Source organism: Aquarana catesbeiana, linkage group LG06 (genome assembly GCF_042186555.1).
Source record: "Aquarana catesbeiana isolate 2022-GZ linkage group LG06, ASM4218655v1, whole genome shotgun sequence".
Lineage (NCBI taxonomy): Eukaryota > Metazoa > Chordata > Amphibia > Anura > Ranidae > Aquarana > Aquarana catesbeiana.
The window spans coordinates 308,488,374-308,513,329 of NC_133329.1; the positions used below are offsets into that span (position 1 = coordinate 308,488,374).

Genomic DNA, 24,956 nt, shown 5'->3' on the forward strand with positions numbered 1-24,956 from the left:
ACAAATACTGCATCTGCTGACTTTTAATAAATGGACACTTACCTGTCCCAGGGTCCAGCGATGTCGGCAGCTGAAGCCGATCGATCGCTCGTCTCTCGGATGCCCTCGCCGCCATCCTCGGTCAGGGAATCAGGAAGTGAAGCATTGCAGCTTCACTGCCTGGTTCCCTACTGCGCATGCACGAGTCACGCTGCGCGTCTTCACTGGTCCCCGTTGTGTTCTGGAAACTGTGTGTGTGTGTGTCTACGGCTATTCTGCGGCTTTCTATGCCCGGAAGTTGGTGCAGATACCTGTATTAGACAGGTATCTGCACCCCCCTCCCCCCTGAAAGGTGCCAATTGTGGCACCGGAGGGGGGGGAGGAATCCGATGAGCGGAAGTTCCACTTTAGGGTGGAGCTCCGCTTTAAAAGCAAAATACTATCTGGCCCCAGCCACTCAAGTGAATGGTGCCTTAATCACTAGGCTTTGCAACTACTTTATAAAAGTTTGTAAAGGTAACAGGGAAACAAAAGGTTTTAAAAAGCCATGAAAGAATTAAATCTAAGGATTATTGATGAATAAAAAGATTTTTTGACTTACCCGTAAATTCTATATCATGGAATACAGTACAGGATACAGGCTGGATATTCAAAGACCCTGGGCTACAGGCTCCTACCCTCAGGTAATTGGACACTGGCAAAGCTTTTGGACAGCTCCTTTGGAAACACCTCTATAATCCCACCCTTCTGTTCAAGTCCTGCATTTTTTAAATAAGCAAAGCAGGGACAGAAGGGAGGGTCTTCTGTACTGTACTCCAATATATGGAGTTTACAGGTAATTTAAAATTCCTTTTATTTTAATTGTACAGTAGAGGACACCGGCTGGATATTCAAAGATGCTGAGCCATCTTCAAGCAATGAATTAGAGTGGTGGGCAACAAAAAGGAAAACAGAATCATGACAACTGGCCCAATAAAACAGATCCAACTCAGAGTGTCATTGAAAAAACCTTGCAGCTGCAAAAGAAGAGGCCTGGACATTCAACTGGTGAAACTTTGAGACGGTATGAACTGAAGACCAGGTGGCAGCCTTACAAAGCGTAAACAAGAATAAAAGATGCTTGATGTTGGAATGCCCAGGAAACCCCCACAGATCTGGTGAAGCGTGTAAGGGTACTGGAGATACCTTATCCTTTAGAGCACATATGAAACACAAGGCCCACGGGGTGAATTTGGCCCACCAAGCAATTTCATGTGGCACTCGAATCCAGGGCTTTTTTTTAGCCGTAACATGTAGGAACTCTGTTCCGCCACCTTCAGCTCTCGCCCTCTGCTCACCACGGTCACTATTAAACACAAAAGCCTTCTGTGTTTACAAGAACAGCTTTCCTCTCGGCGGCTCTCACAGATCCTTGACTGCCCACAGGTGCAATGTGGGATGAGGTAATCACATGGTAAACTGCACTGTGATAGTGCAGGTACTAGAGCTGGGTCAGCTAGGTAAGATGCAAGAAATCTTTTGGGGATTGAGGGGGGTGAGGGGAGATTCATGAGAGTTGTGTGCAGAGGTGGGGGATGGGGGAGATTGGTGCAGAGGTCAGAGGCGAGTAGGGGTAAAAGTGAAATGTGGACTGCCTGTGAATGAGAAGTGAACCCTGCACACTATGCATAGCTAAGACCTTAAAGTCTGCACTCTGTAAGTATCAGCTTTCAGACAGACTTTGAATGTATTCAGAGCTAGCAAACGATGGAGAGCAATTTCTTTGAAAAGTTTAGGAGCGGGGCACAAAGAAGGAAGACATCATATCCTCATTAAGGGGGAAAGCCAATACCACCTTAGGTACCACCTTACTCCCGAACTAACCTAAAAGGGATACTGTCCTTACGAGGGAAAAACCCTAGAGAGCAACTCATCCCATATCTGCAGTATATATAGTAATAAAAATAATGATAAAAAAATAAAACAAATGGAAAAAAAAAATCTAAGTAAAAATAATACAAAAATATTATCATATTGCCATCATTTGTAATCATTTTAGGCTAGTTTGGGAGTTTTTCTTTTTCTGTTGAACTTTCTGCATACATGGGTATAAGGTTTTTAGTGATAGGCGAGGATAAAGGAAGTAGATTGTTTCCAGGCCCAGGGGCTCCTCAGCAAGTCACTGAGAGTTCCAATGTTTATCGCTATATACGATATTGATATGACGCTGCGTGCGAGCTCCAATCCCAGTTAATGCCTTCTAAGGGGAAACGCGTCGGTTAAAGACAGCCCGTGATGTCAGCATGCACGGACCGCCCTGCAGGCGGCCGTGCCTCCACGAGTATCTGTGCGATCATTTCAGCAAATATTAGTAAGTGCAATTCTTTTTTAAATAAACACATGCTTTAAGCGATAATGCACTATTAGTCTTCCTTTAATCCTTACATCCAGGAGACTTTGATGGTCCAGAGTCCCATAAAGGCAGCAACACGGATTGATGTCTTCCCAGCTAAAAGAAGCATACATGCCCATTGATCCTTTGGGTCTCGTAAGCGGCCATTTCATTGTTTCAGCGCGGTGGCGATTCATGCAGCACTTTGAAATCTAAGGATTAAGCACCATCTTAGCACCATTATTCACTATTTGGGACCTTTTGATTATATTAATCTAACATCAACAGAGTTCGTTTTGGGACTTTTTGATTTTTTTCATTTTTTTAAATGTTGTTCACTTAGAGGAATATATGCATATTGCTTTTTATACCGTTGCAATTTGGTTCCCATTATATGTTATATTTAGTGTATATAGGCACTGTTTTTTTTAAATGTATTATTGTTAGTGCACGTGTTTTTAATTTGTTTGAAACAATGCACTACACTTTGTATTTTTGAGTGTCTATTGTCTCTCTTATTACCACCACAGGACTTCGTGGATGTGCCGCACCAGGGATCTTTCCTCTCTTCCTTCCAGTGACTACAGGAGCTGGGACTCAGCACAGTAATAAACCGTGGGTTTCAATTAGCTGCAATTTGACAAACAGAAATTGCAGCAATAGGAATATCTCAAATTTTCTTTTTGCCGAATGCTTAAAAGAGAAGTAGGGGAATCAGGGTTTTTGATGAATTATACTTATCTAGCTAGATGCAGCACCTGTTCCCTGCCAGCTCCAAAACTGAGAACCAAGCGATCAAACACTGACGATTGATTGGCTCTCAGAGCTCCGTGAGCAGAGAGCTGGTGACCAGTGCTGGTAGGTCCAGATTTGCACAAGGAATCCTTGGATCACTTAAGCTGAGGCAAACCGGTTCTCTTTCCTCTAGTGGGGTTCTTGATGATCTCATCCAGCCACACACTGAACAGAAGATCCCCTGTGTATGACTTCTTAGATGTTTGGCTGGCCAACCAACAATTAAGTCACAGCAATCTGTGGATAGCCACAGCCGAAGCTGGCAGCCAAGATGCCAAGGATCCTCTTTTAAACCCTTGTGCAAGAGTTTTGCCCTGTTAGGGTTTGTGACACCAGTGATGGACGCTACAGCTGGATGCATATTGATCAGGCAAACAAGTACATCACAGGTGTCAAACACGAGGCCCGCGGGCTGAATCTGGCCCGCCGAGCCTCGTCATGTGGCCCGCACCTTATGGCTCTCACCTGTTCTTCCTGCCATCACCTGTAAACACAGGAACACAGGATCTGGCGGTAAAGGGGTGTTGGTGGGGTGAGCTGTATTCCCCCCACCCATGAATCCTGCACTCTGTACAGAGGGCACATTTGAACCCTGCACTCTGTACGTAGCGCAACTCCTGAACTCTGCACTGTGTGTAGCACACCCCCGGAACCCTGCATGTAGTGCAACTCATGAACTCTGATCTCTGTGTGTAGCACACCCCTGAACCCTGCGCTCTGTCCCCAGAGCAACCCTGCGCTCTGTCCCCCAGCGCAACCCTGAACCCCTGCTCTCTGTCCCCAGCGTAAATCTGAACCGTGCGCTCTGTCCACAGCGTAAATCTGAACTGTGCACTCTGTCCACAGCGCAACCCTGAACCGTGAGCTCTGTCCACAGTGCAACCCTGAACCCTGCGCTCTGTCCACAGCGCAACCCTGAACCCTGCGCTCTGTCCACAGCGCAACCCTGAACCCTGCGCTCTGTCCACAGCGCAACCCTGAACCCTGCGCTCTGTCCACAGCGCAACCCTGAACCCTGCGCTCTGTCCACAGCGCAACCCTGAACCCTGCGCTCTGTCCACAGCGCAACCCTGAACCCTGCGCTCTGCTCTGTCCACAGCGCAACCCTGCACTCTGTCCGCAGCGCAACCCTAAACCCTGCGCTCTGTCCACAGCTCAACCCTAAACCCTGAGCTGTCCATAGCTCAACCCTAAACCCTGCGCTCTGTCCACAGCGCAACCCTAAACCCTGCGCTCTGTCCCCAGCGCAACCCTAAACCCTGCGCTCTGTAGCCAGCGCAACCCTAAACCCTGCGCTCTGTCCCCAGCGCAACCCTAAACCCTGCGCTCTGTCCCCAGCGCAACCCTGAACCCTGTGCTCTGTCTGCAGCGCAACCCTGAACCCTGCACTCTGTCCACAGCGCAACCCTGAACCCTGCACTCTGTCCACAGCGCAACCCTGAACTGTGCGCTCTGTCCACAGCGCAACCCTGCACGCTGTCCACAGCGCAACCCTGAACCCTGTGCTCTGCTCTGTCCACAGCGCAACCCTGCACTCTGTCTGCAGCGCAACCCTGCGCTCCGTATGCAGCGCAACCCTGAACCCTGCGCTCTGTCCGCAGCTCAACCCTAAACCCTGACCTCTGTCCATAGCTCAACCCTAAACCGTGACCTCTGTCCACAGCGCAACCCTAAACCCTGCGCTCTGTCCTCAGCGAAACCCTAAACCCTGAGCTCTGTCCCCAGCGCAACCCTGCGCTCTGTCCCCAGCGCAACCCTAAACCCTGCGCTCTGTCCACAGCGCAACCCTGCACGCTGTCCACAGCGCAACCCTGAACCCTGTGCTCTTCTCTGTCCACAGCGCAACCCTGCACTCTGTCTGCAGCGCAACCCTGCGCTCCGTATGCAGCGCAACCCTGAACCCTGCGCTCTGTCCGCAGCTCAACCCTAAACCCTGACCTCTGTCCATAGCTCAACCCTAAACCCTGACCTCTGTCCACAGCGCAACCCTAAACCCTGCGCTCTGTCCTCAGCGAAACCCTAAACCCTGAGCTCTGTCCCCAGCGCAACCCTGCGCTCTGTCCGCAGCGCAACCCTAAACCCTGCGCTCTGTCCACAGCGCAACCCTGCACGCTGTCCACAGCGCAACCCTGAACCCTGTGCTCTGCTCTGTCCACAGCGCAACCCTGCACTCTGTCTGCAGCGCAACCCTGCGCTCCGTATGCAGCGCAACCCTGAACCCTGCGCTCTGTCCGCAGCTCAACCCTAAACCCTGACCTCTGTCCATAGCTCAACCCTAAACCCTGACCTCTGTCCACAGCGCAACCCTAAACCCTGCGCTCTGTCCTCAGCGAAACCCTAAACCCTGAGCTCTGTCCCCAGCGCAACCCTGCGCTCTGTCCGCAGCGCAACCCTAAACCCTGCGCTCTGTCCACAGCGCAACCCTGCACGCTGTCCACAGCGCAACCCTGTGCTCTGCTCTGTCCACAGCGCAACCCTGCACTCTGTCTGCAGCGCAACCCTGCGCTCCGTATGCAGCGCAACCCTGAACCCTGCGCTCTGTCCGCAGCTCAACCCTAAACCCTGACCTCTGTCCATAGCTCAACCCTAAACCCTGACCTCTGTCCACAGCGCAACCCTAAACCCTGTGCTCTGTCCTCAGCGAAACCCTAAACCCTGAGCTCTGTCCCCAGCGCAACCCTGCACCCTGTCTGCAGCGCAACCCTGAACCCTGCGCTCTGTCCACAGCGCAACCCTAAACCCTGCGCTCTGTCCGCAGCGCAACCCTAAACCCTGCGCTCTGTCCATAGCTCAACCCTAAACCCTGACCTCTGTCCACAGCGCAACCCTAAACCCTGCGCTCTGTCCTCAGCGAAACCCTAAACCCTGAGCTCTGTCCCCAGCGCAACCCTGCACCCTGTCCGCAGCGCAACCCTGAACCCTGCGCTTTGTCCACAGCGCAACCCTAAACCCTGCGCTCTGTCCACAGCGCAACCCTAAACCCTGCGCTCTGTCCACAGCGCAACCCTAAACCCTGCGCTCTGTCCACAGCGCAACCCTAAACCCTGCGCTCTGTCCACAGCGCAACCCTAAACCCTGCGCTCTGTCCACAGCGCAACCCTAAACCCTGCGCTCTGTCCACAGCGCAACCCTAAACCCTGCGCTCTGTCCACAGCGCAACCCTAAACCCTGCGCTCTGTCCACAGCGCAACCCTAAACCCTGCGCTCTGTCCACAGCGCAACCCTAAACCCTGCGCTCTGTCCACAGCGCAACCCTAAACCCTGCGCTCTGTCCACAGCGCAACCCTAAACCCTGCGCTCTGTCCACAGCGCAACCCTAAACCCTGCGCTCTGTCCACAGCGCAACCCTAAACCCTGCGCTCTGTCCACAGCGCAACCCTAAACCCTGCGCTCTGTCCACAGCGCAACCCTGAACCCTGCGCTCTGTCCACAGCGCAACCCTGAACCCTGCGCTCTGTCCACAGCGCAACCCTGAACCCTGCGCTCTGTCCACAGCGCAACCCTGAACCCTGCGCTCTGTCCACAGCGCAACCCTGCGCTCTGTCCACAGCGCAACCCTGAACCCTGCGCTCTGTCCACAGCGCAACCCTGAACCCTGCGCTCTGTCCACAGCGCAACCCTGAACCCTGCGCTCTGTCCACAGCGCAACCCTGAACCCTGCGCTCTGTCCACAGCGCAACCCTGAACCCTGCGCTCTGTCCACAGCGCAACCCTGAACCCTGCGCTCTGTCCACAGCGCAACCCTGAACCCTGCGCTCTGTCCACAGCGCAACCCTGAACCCTGCGCTCTGTCCACAGCGCAACCCTGAACCCTGCGCTCTGTCCACAGCGCAACCCTGAACCCTGCACTCTCTAGTGCACTCTTGAACTCTGAGCTTATTATTACTTAAATTAAAAAAGTTATAATTAAATTCAGAGGCAATTATTTAATATGATAAAGAGTAGCTGCATAGTCTTAGATATACAACTGGCCCCTTGAGGACAACCATATTGCTGATGTGGCGCCCGATGAATTTGAGTTTGACACCCCTGAAGTACATGAATTTTTAAAGGAAGATGAAACCTCCACAGGAATCACTGTAGCTCTGGTTAAATTGGAAACTGGAGGATCTTCCACAGGTGTAAAAGGCTGGCCAAATAAGCTTCTCCTCAAAGGGATAATGTACTGAAAAGCGTTTTGGTAAACTGAAAGGCTGAGACGTTGCTTCCACATCTTTCCGGTCGAGAGCTTAAGCTGGGCAAACATAAATCTTTTTTTTTCTGATCAGCCAGACTGAAAAAGAAAAAAAAACCTCAACAGATTTCCCTATCCACACAAGCGTTAGAGGAATCCTCTCCGCTGTGCTACTGTATTCAGACAGCACAGACTCCTCTGCTGTCAAAATACAAGGATCAGTGCTTCAGCTGATTGTCATTACCCCAAATTCTACTAAACAGGAATAGCTACAGATGGATCGAAATTCAGCTGGTCCCTGCTGAACCGGCCAAATTTCGATCCATCTATAGCCGACTTTAGACCTAAACGTCCCAAGCAAGTACTGCAGGACTGCCCCTTCCCTCCATCCAGTGTTTCCATTTCCTCACAGGGCAGAAGCTCTTAAAGATGGTGCCACTGCAGCTATAAAGTAAACAGAGAAAATGCTGGTAATAAGCTATAGCTCCTTCTGTGGCCAGACAGGGATGTCATAAAGGGTCAGATGCCCGAAAAGCACAGATTTCACAATAGCCTCCAGCAGTGACCCAACTCCTGTGAACTGCTTGGCCTCACTACCTGTCATACACCTGGGTCTTATAAGAGTAGGTGCTCCAAACCTTATTGACCCTGACCCCACACTATGGGGAAACCTCTAAACACTTGAGCATTTACCCCCTCAGACAACACAAAGAAGGTTCAGGAGGAGGAGATGGGACATAAAGGGTGGGGGGCAGATTGAATCTACTCATTTCACCTTCGGCAACACTTTTGCCAGCTACCACAGCTGTCCATCATGGCATTGCACACCACCACCATCTGCAGATTACAGGCCTGAAAGAGAGACATCGTGACAAACCAGCAGTTTGCCCGTTAGCACACTGGGTCGTTACAGCTGAACTGGAGGTTCTACCCGAATCTACAATATCTGGCATGCCAGTGGCTTGCTTGAAGAAATCAAAGGATCAAGTTTGTGTGACAGGTACAGTATGTGGAGTAATCCAGTGGCTGTATTTTCTGACCCTCATTCTAGAGTTTTGGCTGTCGGAACCTCAATCACTACCAGAACTGATATATGACATGTGCCTCTCTTAAGAGCAGACCCTGGCTTCTGCAATTTGAAGCAATCAGGAAGCAGAGTAGGACAGACCCGAGTACTGAGCCGCACCCAGTTTTGGCCTGGTCAACCTCTCCTTCGGGTCGCACTGGAAGCCATTAGATTAAGGTGCCTCCATCAGATGAGACCTGCTCTTAAACATTTATCCCCTTCAATAAATTTACAGATGTGCCACCAGACTGTAACCTTGCTCTATCTGCATTCTCACTTCAAACCACAGCAAACTCAAATATTTAGAAGTGCCCCATTTCCAGGGAATCCAGCATCACAGGTCACATCCCAAAAAGGACCCAATACCCCAACTCAGCCTGTCACCTCCCTTCTTCACCCTATCCAAAGAGATTACCGCTCCAGGTGATGATCCCACATTCACACCATCCTTGTTCACTAGGGAGATGAAGGGTGTCGGCTCAGCAAATGCAATTGATAGAAGAAAGGAAAATGGACAGACGCACTCCAATTTAACACCTTTATTCATATATCGTGATCCATACACCAACAGAGGCACAGGTTACAGATGCAGATGACTGATGCATTTTGCACCGTTAGTGGTGCTTAACCATAGCTCCCTTGTTCACCCTATTGACACCAATGCTAATCAAAAATTTTAGCTGCTGACTTTTAATAAACAGACACTTACCTGTTCCACGGTCCAGCGATGCGGCCACACGGAGCCTTGCTCCTCTCCCCCTCATCTCCATTGAAACTGTGGGGACCCAGCCGTGACAGCTTGCGGCTTCAAGGCCAGGCGCGCACTGTGCATGAGCGAGTTGCGCTGCGCTCTCCCAGTGGACAGGCGATCTTCTGGGACCTGTCACGTGTCCCAGAAGATTGCCGAGAGGGAGGGGCCGACTAGGGGGAGAGGAGGAGTTGCCTAGGCGGCCCGTAGGTGGAAGCAGGAAGTGGGACAGGAAGTCCGACTCAAAACCAATCACCCACTCCCCCCCCCAAAAAAAAATTACATGTAAAAAAAGTGGCGAGGAGTGCTTAAAGCGGAAGTTCCACTTTTGGGTGGAACTCCGCTGTAGGCTCCCTGAGTGTTTTCCCGGGTTAAATTTCAGCACCATTAGCGGTAACCCAGAGCCACACCCGGGATTAAATCTCAGGATCCTGGTGCGGTATACTTACGTTGTCCCCAGGATCCTACAATGTCCTCCCGATGTGTCCGCGGGCTCTGTCCTCCTCCCGAAGCCCCTCTGTGCCGGGCTCTGTTCCCTGTGAGCGCCGCACGGGGCGGAGCCTGGCGGCAAATTCAAAAAAGTGAAAATTCATAACACATACAGTACACTGTAATCTTACAGATTACATTACTGTATGAAATCATTTCACATCCCTTTTGTCCCCAGTGCTTTGTCCAGTGCCCTGCATGCAGTTTTATATGTTATATACTGTTCTTTCTGCCTGGAAACTGGAGATTATTCATAGCAACCAAAAAGCATCCCTTTACGTCAAAAGTGGTTTTAGACCAGCTAGAAAACAGCGATAGTAAATTAGAACACTTGCAGAATTGAGCGATAGTAAATCGTGGGGAAATTTACTTTATTATTATTATATTATTATTTTTTATAATTATTTATATTTATTTATTATATTATAATTTATGATTTTGTGTTTCAAACTTCATCATACCCGGGATATCTACTAGACTCTTGGTGGACAGATTTAAGTGTGTTATTGCTAAGAATTACAGGCCTACAATATAAAACACCAAATTTCTATGCAAAATAATTGTACCGCTTTGAAATGCAAAAATCTGAAATAATCATACCGCCAGGGAGGTTAAGGCACTCCCAGTACTAGTGCAATTTGGCCATGCCAACCATTTGGCTCTGTTCTACCACTATTTACGCAAAGGGGCTGCCAAAGGGTACCCAAGTAAAAGAAAGGTTAGAAACCACTGGCCTAGTAGAAACCAGAGGAAGAAAGCCAAGAAACAGCAGCAGAAGGAATGAGTAAGCTATAAAATAGGAGGACAGAGAGCTACAGGAAGATTACATTGCCAGTATGACAAATAGTGTAGTGCCCAGGAGTGGATCAGGATTGTCCCACTGCAGTTCAAATCCAGCAGCACACTAAATTTTCTGACACCAGATTACTGTGAACAGGGTCTTTTTCCAGAGTGGTAAAACTAAGTCTATGTTAAAACCTGAAGTCTTAGCTTGGTAGGGTGTTTCCTATGTCATCATTAGAGGACTACTTTAAACATGACTGAATCCTACTTTTAATTTTACTGCTGGAAAGGAAAATTGTAGCATTTGACGTGCACATGGATAGAGTTCTGCATTTTCAATGTATTCCTTTGATTGTACTGTCAAGATAACTCTTCTTCAAACTGATTTCAAGCTCCATATCCCTCATCTCCATCAATCTTGGCAGCGCCTTTGCACAACAGAAGCGAAGGCTCTCGCCAAAGTATAAGCATTAAGCATAAATCCTGTATAACCATCTGTTGGGGTGAAACAAGGCATTGGTTTACCACCTATATTTCCCTTTGAATCAAAATATTTTCAGTAAAAAAAAACAAAAAAAAAACAAAAAAAAAAAGAAACACAACACACACATATAAGCAACATATATTAGAATGACTTGATATGAAAAAAGGCAGCAATAAAAAAAAATATTCAAAGTAATGTATCTTCTAGGATTATTAAAAATATTTTCTCAATAATGAAAAACTTGTTTCATACTTTATTCCTACAAACTGAGATCCAACATTGATTGGACGATTTTTCAGTATGTGAAATGACACACCAGACTCAGTAACTATAGTCCTCTTTAGACCCCTTTCACACTGGGGCGGTGCAAACGTTAGCGGTAAAGCGCCGCTAGTTTTAGCGGGGCTCTACCTCTGTTATAGCGGCGCTATTCGGCCCCTAGCAGGGCTCTTTTAACCCCTGCTAGCGGCCGAAGGGTTAATAGTGCTGTGCTGCCGAATCGCTTTTCAGGCACTCCGGCAGCACTGCCATTCATTTCAATTGGCTTTTGGCTTTGTGTATTCAAAGTGTCAAACTTTCTCAGTAGAAAGACTTGACAAAAGTACTATATGTGCCAATTCTTCACATAACTAAGACGATACTATAAATAATTAAAGGATAGGTTCACCTTTTGAACATGTTACACCCAAATTTAGGATGTAACATGTAATATGTTCACGCAGACCCCTTTTTCCCCCTTAGACCACCTTCCTGTGACAGCAAGCAGGAGTTCCTCTCCCCATCAGCTGCTGTCACATTTAAAATTGGCGTGGCTGTGCAAGGCCCCATCCCCACATCCTTGTTATGTATTCAAAGTGATGCGTGAATGAGTAAACTACAAGTCATGTCTTCCACCGCGGCAGACTTATATTTTCAATGGACTGTGAGCGTGTTGATCAGTGCGCTCCTCGTCCATTTACACTACCTACGGCTCTGAAACTGCCAGCCCATACAGAGGTACCAACAAAAAGCTGTAGGCAGTGTGTGTAGAGGTCTAAAACTGCAACCATGATCCACTGATCACAGGTGCAATGCTCTGCAGGCTCCTGTGGAAAAAAAAACCCTTTTTTTTACCTGTAAAAACTTATACAGTATTAGTTTTTCTATAAAGGTGAACTTATCCTTTAAATGCAATAACACAAGCGAGTCCTTTCTTGGCTTTGAAAACATGGCAAAATTGACTGATATAATTAGGAGTATGAAAGAATAACATGAACAATAATAATATTGTGTCCATTCCATGTTGAATGATTCCGGTATTATCCACATCTAACATTTCTGCTTTTAAACTAAACGCTTTGTAAAAAAAAACAAAAAAACAAAAAAAAAAACGGACTCCTCCAAGTCAGCCATATACAATATCTCGTCTACATACTGAAATGGGTAATTTAGGTGGTTTTGCCAGAATAATTGTGCGCTTATCACTGTGAGAATAAAATTTGCACCACTAGCATCCCATTAGATGTGGAGGCACTTCAAGTATGAAACACCCAGAGCAGTAAACCGAAGGACATGCAGGGGATGCTAATTCCAGAAACAGAATCCCTGTAAGTTGACCTCGAGCTCTGTGCCAACTTCTGGGACAAGCAGTAAGTCAAATACAAGAGCAGGGGAATCAGGATTAAGAAACTCAAACTGTAAACAGAACACTACTGCCATGGTTGCATGGAAGCAAAATTTGTATTTTTGGATGGTTACCGAAAAATATTTGGTTTCAACTAAAGGATATTTTAATGACAAATCTGTTACAAAATGGCTGGAATAGTAATTGCATACATCATTTTTGGATGTATTTTTATTGAAATGCTTAATATATTCCCAGGCTGTGTAATGAGAGTACAGAAGATCTGTTGGCAGTATTACAAACAGGAATAAAAGGGGGCAAAAGTTCCATATTAAAACAACCACATTTTATAGCTAAAGCTTTCAGGGGAAACGATCGCATGGATTCAGGCAAAGTCATTGAAGTTCATCTCAGAACACTACAATTGTTTTTTTTTTTTAAAGTCTGAGGCTTTTCCAGCAACAAAAAAATGTAAGAATAAAAGAATATACTACTGGCAGGAGGCAGTGGGGGGGGATAAACAGAACAGCCATGTGAAAATGCTTTAAAAAATTTTTTAATGGTTTAAATAAAATTTAGGCAGGAAATACTCAAGCTATGGCAATAAAGTCTTAAGACAATAAAAGTAATTTCTTAAATTCCAAAGCAAGATGAATCATACTGTTTGTGGACATGAAGACAGAGTTAAGTCACAATTTTCATAGTTAACAATTTTTTTTCAATATAACAGTAAGAATTAGTACGTTTTCAAGTATGTATGGGAAGTATGAGCAGGGAAGCAACGTCTCAATTCTCTACAAATTGTTGTACATTGTAAGTTAACCATTATAAAGCAATTGGTGGTACAACACACGTATCTCGGGCTCTGGTAAATGTCTTGGTAGGTAAGCAAGAGCTCTCACATTAATAGCAATGCATGTGCAGAATAAAATAGGTAATATTATGCACAGCAAGTGTGGGTCATGAAAACCTTGCCTTTGTTCATTTCTGAATGGTGAGCGTGTTCTTCCAAGGAGTTCTACGTTTTTAATTTTTAAAATCAATTTTTTTTTTGCAAGGAAAATGTGTAGAGGGAACAGCACAGACTTTACAGCCTATTAATTCAGGAACATTATCACAAAAAATAATTGCCTTAATTATGGATGTGATTGGCTGAATTGTCACTGCATCTATGGGTCCATGCAGATAAAGGTCTGAAAAGATAATGCTTCAACCGGGGGTGTAACATGAAATCAGTGGGCCCGTGTGCAAGATAAAAAGTGGGCCCTAGGCATCGATAAAAAAAATGTGGCGCACGCAGAAAAACTGTGGCAAATTGTGGGTGTGGCTTAAATTTCACCTAAATATTGGGTGCGGCTTAAAGGGGGTGTGGTTTAAAAGAGTCTGGGGTGATTTACAGAGTGCAGAATGTGGTAATTTTAACAACTTGCTGCAAATCACTTTAGCTGTACGTCGGTACTTTGACGCTAAATACCCGTTGTTATGGCAGACAATAGCGTCCTCTCCGCTGACAGGCCTGGAGCAGAGTGAGGGAAAGATGGCCCCCACTCGACTCCATAACATTGGATGACGGAAGTGACATCAACCGTCACCCGTCACTTCCACCCAATGGTCTTAAAGGGGACTTTTTTTTTTTTTAATTGCATTTAAGTGTAAATGTGAGATCTGAGGTCTTTGCGACCCCAGATCTCACATTTAAGAGGTCCTATCATGCTTTTTTTCTATTACAAGGGATGTTTACATTCCATGTAATAGGAATAAAAGTGACCCAATTTCTTTTTTTTTTTTTTTAAAGTGTAAAAATAAAAAGTAAAATAAAGAAGATATGCAAGTCGCGCCCACATATGAAAACGGTGTTCAAACCTCACGTGAGGTATTGCCGCGATCATTAGCAATAATTCTAGCACTAGACCTCCTCTGTAACTCAAAACTGTAACCTGTAGACATTTTTAAACATTGTTTATGGAGATTACAGTGCAGCACAGGGCGGCACAGTGGTGTAGTGGGTAGCACTCTCGCCTAGCAGTAAGAAGGGTCGCTGGTTCGAATCCCAACCACGACACTACCTGCCTGGAGTTTGCATGTTCTCCCTGTGCCTGCGTGGGTTTCCTCCGGGTACTCCGGTTTCCTCCCACACTCCAAAGACATGCTGGTAGGTTAATCGGATCCTCTCTAAATCGTCCCTAGTATGTATGAATGCAAGTTAGGAACCTTAGATTGTAAGCTCCTTGAGGGTAGGGACTGATGTGAATGTACAATGTATATGTAAAGCGCTGCGTAAATTGACGGCGCTATATAAGTACCTAAAATAAATAAATAATAAGGGTCAAAGTTTGTCGTCATTCCACGAGCGGGGGCAATTTTGAAGCATGACATGTTAGGTATCAATATACTCAGCGTAACATTATCTTTCACAATGTAAAAAAAATTAGGCTAACTTTACTGTTGTCTTTTTTTTAAGCCAAAAAAGTGTATTTTTCCAAAAAACTTGCTCTTGCGCAAATACGATGCGAGAAAGTATTGCAATGACCGCCATTTTATTCTCTAGGGTGTCTGAAAAAAAATATGTTTGGGGGTAAGTAATTTTCTCGCAAAAAAAAAAAAAACACAACTGATTTTAACTTGTAAACAACAAAAAGAGGTAAAAAAAAAAAAAAAAAAAAAGTGTGTCAAAAAGAGGCTCGGTCCTTAAGTGGTTAAATAGGAAATGTACAGTGCGGAGTATACAGCAGTGGGTAGTATGTGCAGGAGAACGTGGCTCCCAAACAAAATTGACGTCCTTTTTTTCCCACAAATAGAGCTTTCTTTTGGTGATATTTGATCACCTCTGCAGTTTTTATTTTTTGCGCTATGAACAAAAAATAGCGACAATTCTGAAAAAAAAGCATTATTTTTTACTTTTTGCTATAATAAATATCCCCCAAAATATATAAAAAAAAATTTTTTCCCCTCAGTTTAGGCCAATTCATATTCTTCTACATATTTAAAAAAAAAAAAAAAATAGCAATAAGCGTTTGATTGGTTTGCGCAAAAGTTATAGCGTTTACAAAATAGTGGATAGTTTTATGGCATTTTTATTAATTTTTATTTTATTAGTAATACCGGCGATCAGCGATTTTTATTATGACTGCGACATTATGGCGGACAGATCGGACACTTCTGGCGTGATTTTGGGACCATTCACATTTATACAGAGATCAGTGCAATTAAAAAAGCATTGTTTACTGTGTAAATGTGACTGGCAGTGAAGGGGTTAACCACTAGGTGGCGCTGTAGGGGTTAAGTGTGTCCTAGGGAGTGATTCTAACTGTGGGGGGGGGCTGTGTGTGACACGACACTGGTCACTGGGCAGAACGGGGAAATGCTTGTTTACATCAGCATTTCCCTGTTCTTCCTCTCCGTGAGACAATCGCAGGTACCCCCGCGGACATCGAGTCCACGGGACCCGCGACCACGCTCATGGAGCTCCCGGCGGGCGCGCGCCTGCAACCCGCCTCTTAAAGGGAAACGTACAGGTACGTGATTCTGCCTGTACGTGCACTTCTGCCGCAGTATATCTGCGTGAGGTGGTCGGAGAGCGGTTAATTTTATGTTATTTTTTTACAATTTAATTTTGTAAAATTTATTGAATTTTTTTTTTTCATATCAGCCCTGTTGGTGGGCTTTGGTGAGATATGAGGGGTCTAAACAGACCCTTGACATCTCCCCTCTGAGACAGAGAAGGGGGCTGAGGACAAAGTATCCCCAGGTCCCTTCTCAGCATTGCAAATGAATGAACAGGAGATAGCGGCTCCCTTTCATTCATAAACTGAAGCAGAGCAATCACAGGTTACTCTTTTCAGTTATCACAGGACACAGGAGTGATCGGTAGCCAATTCAGACATGGAAGGAGACGGTAAATTACATATTTATCGGCCCCTTCCCCTGCTCTCCATCCTGACAGATTCCCCCCCTAGCGGGCGGAAGAGAAGAGGGAAACTGGCTACGGGGGAGGGGGTGGGGCGGAGGAAGACACCGGGGGTGGAGGAAGACACCAATCTCCGTGTATGGCATTTAAAAAGACAGACAGCCATGGGGAGAGGAGATAAACAGGCCGTGAGCTGAAATTCCACACAGGGAGATTGGTGCTTGCAGCTGTCCCCCGTCACACCCATCATCCCTGACTGTCAAGGGACAATCACCCATTGGTGCAGGGTGGGTTACAATGCCCCAACCCCTCCCCTCGGGAGCCCATGTGCAGTGAACACCTTGCACCCATGGATGACACGCCCACGGCTTTAACTAAAAGAACCCCCACTGTTCCTTATTCCTCCTTCCTGCAGGGTTCTGCTGAGTGGGGAACTGAAGGGGAGCACTGATGTCACTTCATCTACTACACACCTGTGGCCAATTCTAGGCATGAGCCATCTTGGCAAAGTACAAAAGTCACTTGAAATTTTGTTATTTATCTGCAACACTTATGATTGAACTTTATAATTTGAATATAATTCCAATTGTTCCGCATCCTGTTTTTCATTGAACTTTTTCACTGGACCTGCATCACAATTTTTTTATTTTATTTTTATTATTAATTTTATTTACTTTTTATGATTGTTTTATTCCTTCACATATAAATAGTCCTTATTTACATGTGCCATAAGGTTATCACATATGACTAGGAATTAAACATTTATGATGAAATCAGATAGTATATATTGCCTGGATAAGATCATTACCATTATTTTGTACATTTATTTGTTTATCTATTTTGAGATTAGAAATGAATCACGTGGGTAACATTACACAATAAAGGAGCACCAATTAACACATTTTGCAAATAAGTCACGGAGAACACTTTTATAACACTCGCTTGTAACAAATCCCTCACCCTCCATTTGGGAAAAGTGACCTAATTGGAGGATCGCCCTTCAGGTGACGGAAGTGAGTATTACCCTTTTGTGGCACACTCACCCGGGAAGAGTGACTCATTGTGGAGGATCACTCTTCGGGTAATGGGCAGCCCCACCAACTCTATATCTATAACATTCTTTTTCGTTTATTTGAGCTCATTTTTCATAGACTTGTAGACAGCAGACAAGAAACTGCTGTCCAGGATGAGGGAAGCCTACGATGGGGAACCAAGAATCTGACATTCTCTGAAGTTCTTTAGGCAGTGGTTTCTCTTCCTTACAATGATCAGATGCACAGGCAATCAGAGAAGTATTTTAGTTTCATTTTTGCACGAAGAATTGTTTTGCATATTGATATTTTATTTTAGCAACAGAGTTGCTTTAAGGAACAGTTCACTTTTAAAGAAAAAAGAATAAATGCACATTTTATTTGCAGATAAACAAATGTGCATTTTTTTTTTTGGAGTCTGGAAAGCATTGCCATGTAGGTCTCCAGCAGATCTGCCAGTGTACCCAGGTACATTCCGATCACTGACAGAAAGAGAATAAATTACCATGGTGCTCCACCGGGTCTGTTCGTAACAGGTTACATTCTACACCCTGAATATGAGTGTAACATATGAAAGGTGAAGTTATCCTTTATCAAACAAGATCAGCATGACGGTAAGGAAAAAAAAAAAAAAAAAAGAGGAATTTTGACATACCTGTATATTTCATATCTTAGAGTAGAGTAATGGACACTGGCAAAGTATTCACAGACCCTGGGTTATGGGCTTGTACATTCAGGTGATTGGACACTGGCAAAGCTTTCATGGACATGCCCACTGGGTACCCCCCCCCCCTCTTCTGTGAGTCCTCAGTTTTGTAGCAAGCAATGCAGTATCATGCATACAGTATCTCACAAAAGTGAGTAGACCCCTCACATTTTTTTATTTTGATTTTATTATATCTTTTCATGTGACAACACTGAAGAAATTACACTTTGCTACAATGTAAAGTAGTGAGTGCCCAGCTTGTATAACAGTGTATAAAGATGGCCTAGGCTATAAGAAGATTGCCAAGACCCTGAAACCGAGCTGCAGCACAGTGGCCAAGACCATACAGCGGTTTAACAGGACAGTTTCCACTTAGAACAGGCTTTGCCATGGTGTCGACCAAAGAAGTTGAGTGCACATGCTCAGCATCATATTCAGAGGTTGTCTTTGGGAAATAGACGTAGTCAGTGCTCAGACCATACGATGCACACTGCATCAAATTGGTCTGCATGGCTGTCGTCCCAGAAGGAAGCCTCTTCTAAAGATGATGCACAAGAAAGTCCGCAAACAGTTTGCTGAAGGCAAGCAGACTAAGGACATGGATTACTGGAACCATGTCCTGTGGTCTGATGAGACTAAGATAAACTTATTTGGTTCAGATGGTGTCAAGCGTGTGTGGTGGCAACCAGGTGAGGAGTACAAAGAAAAGTGTGTCTTGCCTACAGTCAAGCATGGTGGTCAAGCATGGTGGTGGGAGTGTCATGGTCTGATTGCTGCCGGCACTGGGGAGCTACAGTTCATTGAGGGAACCATGAATGCCAACATGTACTGTGACATGAAGCAGAGCATGATCCCCTTCGGAGACTGAGCCACAGGGCAGTATTCCAACATGACAACAACCCCAAACATACCTCCAAGATGACCAGTGCCTTCCTAAAAAAGCTGAGGGTAAAGGTGATGGACTGCCCAAGCAGGTCTCCAGACCTAAACACTATTGAGCATCTGTGGGGCATCCTCAAATGGAAGGTGGAGGAGCGCAAGGTCTCTAACATCCACCAGCTCCGTGATGTCATCATGGAGTAGTAGAAGAGGACTCCAGTACCAACTACTCCGATGAACTCCATGCCCAAGAGGGTTAAGGCAGTGCTGGAAAATAATTGGTGGCCACACAAAATATTGACACTTTGCGTCGAATTTGGCAATTTTCACTTAGGGGTGTACTCATTTTTGTTGCTAGCGGTTTAGACATGAATGGCTGTGTGTTGAGTTATTTTGAGGGGACACCAAATTTATACTGTCATAGAAGCTGTACACTTACTACTTTACATTGTAGCAAAGTGTCATTTCTTTAGTGTTGTCACATGAAAAGATATAATAAAATATTTACAAAAATGCAAGGTGTGTACTCACTTTTGTGAGATACTGTACAACTGGTAGAACTTTGAAAAGGCGTGAACAGAGGACCAGGTCGCTGCCTTACACAGCTGGGCTACAGAACCCTGGTGTGGGAATGCCCAAGAAACTATGATTAATCTGGTGGAATGGGCACAAAAATGCAAGAGGAGATTTGTCCTTAAGGGCACTTTCACACTGAGACACTGGCCAGGTTTGCGGTAAAGCTCCGCCAATTTTAACAGTGCTTTACCGTCGTTTTAGCAGCGATTTTCACCCCCGCTATCGGGCGAAAAAGGGTTAAAAGCGCTGCTGCCAAAGCGCTTTGCAGGTGCTCTGGCAGCACTGGCCATTGATTTCAATGGCAGGGGCAGTTTAGGAGCGCTAAATACAGCGCTCCTGCACTGCCCAAAAGATGCTGTTTGCAAGACTTTTTTTCCTGTCCTGCAAGCGCACCACTCCAGTGTGAGAGCACTCGGCTTTCACACTGGGGCTGCAGAAAAGGCAGTTTACAGGCGCTTTTCAGGCGCTATTTGTAGCGCAAAAGTGCCTGTTAAACGCCTCAGTATGAAAGTAGCCTTAGAGTGCAAGCTCTAGGGATCAAATTTCTTGTCCATCTAGCGATGCTAAACGTGGAAGCAGGGTGTCCCTTTCAAGGTCCTGAGGACAGGACAAATAGGGAATCCTTCTGTCTGATCAAAGCTGTTGCTTTGATGTAGACTCTAAATGCTCTCTGTCCAGGCAATAAAGAGAGATTTGTTTTGAATGCTCGGAGCAGGGAACAAAATTAGGACTATTTATTTTGAGGTGGAATATTGGTCTTGGGTGTAAGACAACCGTCTCATTTTTAAATCAGTACTAAATGTTCTTAAAAAAAAAAAAAAAGTGTCCCCCTTGCAGGTTTGTGTCTTAATGTGCTAGTATGCAGTGCATACTTGCACATTATGACAGATTTACTTGCAGAGTGGATCCCTCCAGCAATGCGCTGTCACCACTGACAGGGCTTCCATCCTCACCTGGTCTTCCTTCAGGGCCCGCGTGCTCTGACGTCACTCCCACGCATTCATGCGGGAGTCACAATTGCGTCACAGTGCTCAGAATGAACGGCACTCGAGTGCGCCATACATTGAGCGCAGTGCGCATTTACAGCTACAAATGTGAACATCTCCTAAACTGTGTACGTTAAGGAGGTATTCACTGTACCTACAGGTAAGCCTTATAGTCTTACCTGTATGTACAGATGAAAAAGTGGATTTTACTACTGCTTTAAGAGAGGATTATGGCCTTTAAAACAGACATTTATACTCACCTAGGTGGATGTAGCATCAATCTGAATCTGCATCTGTCTCCCGCTGGCTCTGCAGTGAAAACTGAGCGATCAAACATCGCTGATTGCTCAGTTTTCCCATCCGCTCTGCTCCTCCAGTGCTCCCTAAAGCACCAGGTTGTGGAGGGGGTGGAAGGAATCTGGCCCAGGAATCTGGGTGGATCCTGACTTAAAAAGCCAGGATCTTTGCAGAACCTGGACTGGCTGAGTGACTTATGTTTAATAACTATGCATAGATTTCAAACTAACTTCTTTTACATTGTCATTATGGGGTATTGTTTGTAGAATTTTGAGGGAAATAATGAATTTAATCCATTTTGGAATAAGGCTGTAACATAAAAAAATGTGGAAAAAGTGAAGCGCTGTGAATACTTTCCGGAAGCATTGTGTGTATGCAGCATCTGTCCCCCGCCAGCTCTAACACTGAGAACAAAGATCAAACACCGCCAATCTTTGGCTGTACTTCTCCTTTAAAGTGGAACTTTAGTCAGAAAATAAAGTCCTGACAGATCACTTTAGGCTGGCCCCTTTTGCACGAATAGCTATGGAAAACATTAAAAATAAGTGCCCATACAGTTTAAAATCCAGTAATGCACTGTTTAACCCTGCTCTGCACATGAGTTGCTCTGTATTCTCAGCACTGTGCCTAAAATAAAAGCCACTAGAGGCAAATCAGCTGATGGCTTTAAGATTTACTATTGCTAAAAAGATAGGAAAACAGGAATGACACAGGACAAACTCTGCTGCCATGGAGACACAAAAGAGTTAAACTTACAAATATAGTGTCTGACATTTTCTCCTTTCTCCCTCATTGGCAGCACTGTAAAGCTTCTGTCAGGCTTCCTCTTTAGTTGAGCCAAGACATACAATCAAGGCTGGAAAAGTACATATTTTAAAGAAAATGACATATTGTTTTTGAGACCAAGGAGAGGGAGAGAGTTTCCAATAAGGAAGTCATTGCTTTGGCATTCAACAAAATGCAAGCCTCCAATTATTAATATGGAATGTATGTTCTTTTATTAAAGAATATCAATTGTTACCAAACGGTCATGGGTTTCGCTTTAAACAAAGCTGGAGTTTCACAGTTATAGTATATATATTGTTTTAAGCAAATATACATATGACTATAGATAAATCAAAAACATTTTGCCTACCTTTAAAGTTCTAGTTGGGGCCCAGCCAGTTCCATCTATGGAGTGCTCTCTCAACAGACTGTATTTAAGATAAAACAAGATATTTGTATTTTAGTACTCAATTCCTTAGTCTTAAAGTGGCATTTATTATATTGCCGATTACCAATTCTTAGAAGTGATGGCTGCATTAGTTTTCTTTTTTAGGCTCTATTTTCACCTGATGATCTGGCCAGTAGTTTTCTAACAGAAAAAGCTTGCCTATAAATCTATCAGTTAGGAGTGTTGAGACAAACCATTTACCGCTGACAGGGGTGCTTAGAATGGTACGCTTTTATTTATTCACATAAAACCTTTTTTATAAATTAGAAAAAAACAAAACAAAAAACGGTTGCTGTACCTGCAGTGTGAGCTGAAGTTTGGCTTTAATTTTTTTTGGTAGTGTATCTAAACCTGCTAGTTCGTCCAACACGTCCCTCTTTCCAGACCAAAAATTCTGCTGCTTGCTCTGCCCCGTGTTACTTCATACAGAGTGGAGGCACTCTAATACTGAGACCCTTTTCACACTTTTTAGGGGCTTTAGCGTTAAAAAAAGTGCCTGAAAGAAGCCTCGCCTGCAATCCCTATGTGACAGCCCGAGTGCTTTCACACCGAGGCGTTGCGCTGGCGGGGCGTTGAGAAAAGTCCTGCAAGCAGCATCTTTGGAGCAGCATTTGGCCGCTTCAAAATCGCCCCTCTCAATTTAAATGAATTGAAAGTGCTGTAAAAACACCTGAATAGCGCCTATAATCCGCCCTGAGCTGTAGAAAAGTCACATGATCTCACAAAAGGTAAACATGCAAGCAGAAAAGAGAGCCTCTACATGTAGGAAGGTGGGGTTGTTCTTTGACGCCCATGCTTCAATAATGTTTGAAAAACGCTGTTAAAACGCCCGCAACATTGTGGTAATTTTACCGCTAGCACCCCAAAAACGTTGTAAAAACGCGGTAATAGCACTAAGCATTTTAGGGCGTTTTTGAAGTAAGGGCTCTTAAGGTGTATTATTGGCCAGATCATCAGGTGAAAGCAAAGGGAAAAAAGCCTAAAAAAAGTGCAGACTCCATATCTAATAACTGATAAGCTGCAATATATTACATTTTTGGTTTTAGGTTTAATACCACTTTATTATTGATTACATTTACTTTGCGTATTTAACAATTGTGGATGAGCCCTATAAACATCTCAGATGATGTAAACATAAATAAAAGAGAAGTATGGGTTACTTTTTTTTTGCAGATTCGTACTTACCTAGGTGGATGCAGCATCCGTCACCCGGCGCCTCCGCATTGAAAACCTAGTGATCGAACTTAGCCGATCGCTCGGTTTTCACAGCTCGGTGAGCAGAGAGCTGTAGACTATCAATCACAGCTCTTTGCTCATCGCCCTCCGCAATCACTGGAGCACTGAGCTGTGGAGGGGGTGGAGCGGGCCATCTCAGCGGCTCGCTGAGAGACTGAGACAAGCGTCAGTCCAGGCAGACTTTGTCTCGATGCTGCGGTGCCTGGACTGAAATCCCTGATGTCAGCAGAGAGCGGACTTCAGTCCACACTCTGCTGGAAACGGGTCACAAGAGTGCAAAACAGATAGCACTCCTGTGATCCATAGGAGAAGCCCAGCTAAACGAGCTTTGGCTGGACTTCTCCTTTAACAATAAGCTTTAACATGTTAATGAAGATAACGTTTTTGTTTTTAAAATTTTAAATGAGACGCTTTCATCTAAAAATACCTGGTGATCCTGCAATGAACATTCTTGTTCAGGTGCTGTTATATGACAATAATGCAGCTGTGTTCCTGCATTGGGACCCCGTCACACACTAAAGCTGGCCATAGATGGATAGAATTTCAAACAAAAATTCTTAGCAAAAGTCTTAAGAAAATTTGTACGAAAACTCCCAGAACATTCCTTTTTTGAAAGATTTCATTTGCTTTTAACATTTGATCTTGGAACTATTGGACTTTACTGAACGAAAACCACATACACTGTTAAAAAGGTGTTCATTCTAGCAACATTTTCCAACCTCTTCTTACGATCTCTCTTGTGTCTGCAGTGGATAACGAAGCATTGGTTGCCTTTTGTGTCTCTGAGCTCGCTTTGTCCTGGAGGGGCTCTCGTGTGCTGTCCGTGATTGGAATGACCATCTACTATTCCTCAGACCTGTCCCATGTGGACTATTTTACTATGCAAGTAGTCCATATACATGGCTGAATATAGATGATAGAGATTCCTTTATATATCTTGCAACTGTTATAATATCTATTTCAATTATTGTATACTAATATTGTACTACTTGCACATTTTCTTTTGTTATAGCAAATCTGCACCCATCTGAACCAAATTAACCTCTGAAGAAGGACTTTTAGTCGATAACATGTAAGGTGTTTTACATCTGTATTGATCATCAGTAGTCCATCCCGCACTTGGACAGTGGTCAGCTAATACAATTGTACTATTTGAGTATCAGATACTGTTTTTATGTATTGATTTCTATATGTCCACTATTGTTATATCAAAATAAATTTATACCTTTTTATACTCAATGTTTTGGTCTGTCTATAATAGACCCCTAAGGGTTCATAACCGTGTCTGCGGGCACCAGGTTTTCTTTAGCAGTGGATAACGAATGTTGATTTGACCCACTAATGATTGGAAAAAAATAAAATAAACTTCCATAAACCTTTTCCCAAGAATTTATATTCACAATTCTACCCATCTATACCCAGCTTTAACGTGGCTTTTATTCAAGCTATATGCTGTATACAGTATGTGTTTCTCTCACGCGCACACACAATTTAAAAGCAAAACAGAATAACTCATCTAGACAAAGACAAAATGTACATGAGGAAGTTTTTGCATATTTTAAGTGGTGTTGGTGACATTCCATGCTTCAGTTACCTCAAGACTCTTCATGAAAAGTGGTGGTGTTACCTGTTA

General features: G+C 44.7%; 1 protein-coding gene across 5 annotated transcripts in view; it reads right to left on the reverse strand.

Annotated features, from left to right (window-relative positions):
* UBE2F (ubiquitin conjugating enzyme E2 F (putative)) overlaps positions 1 to 24,956 on the reverse strand; it is a 497,889-nt gene that overhangs the window by 159,532 nt on the left and 313,401 nt on the right. For all 5 annotated transcript variants that reach the window (XM_073633595.1, XM_073633593.1, XM_073633591.1 and 2 more), the window contains exon 7: positions 22,010 to 22,067. In XM_073633595.1, the coding sequence (XP_073489696.1) occupies positions 22,010 to 22,067 (58 nt within the window). The remainder of the gene's footprint in view (positions 1 to 22,009; positions 22,068 to 24,956) is intronic.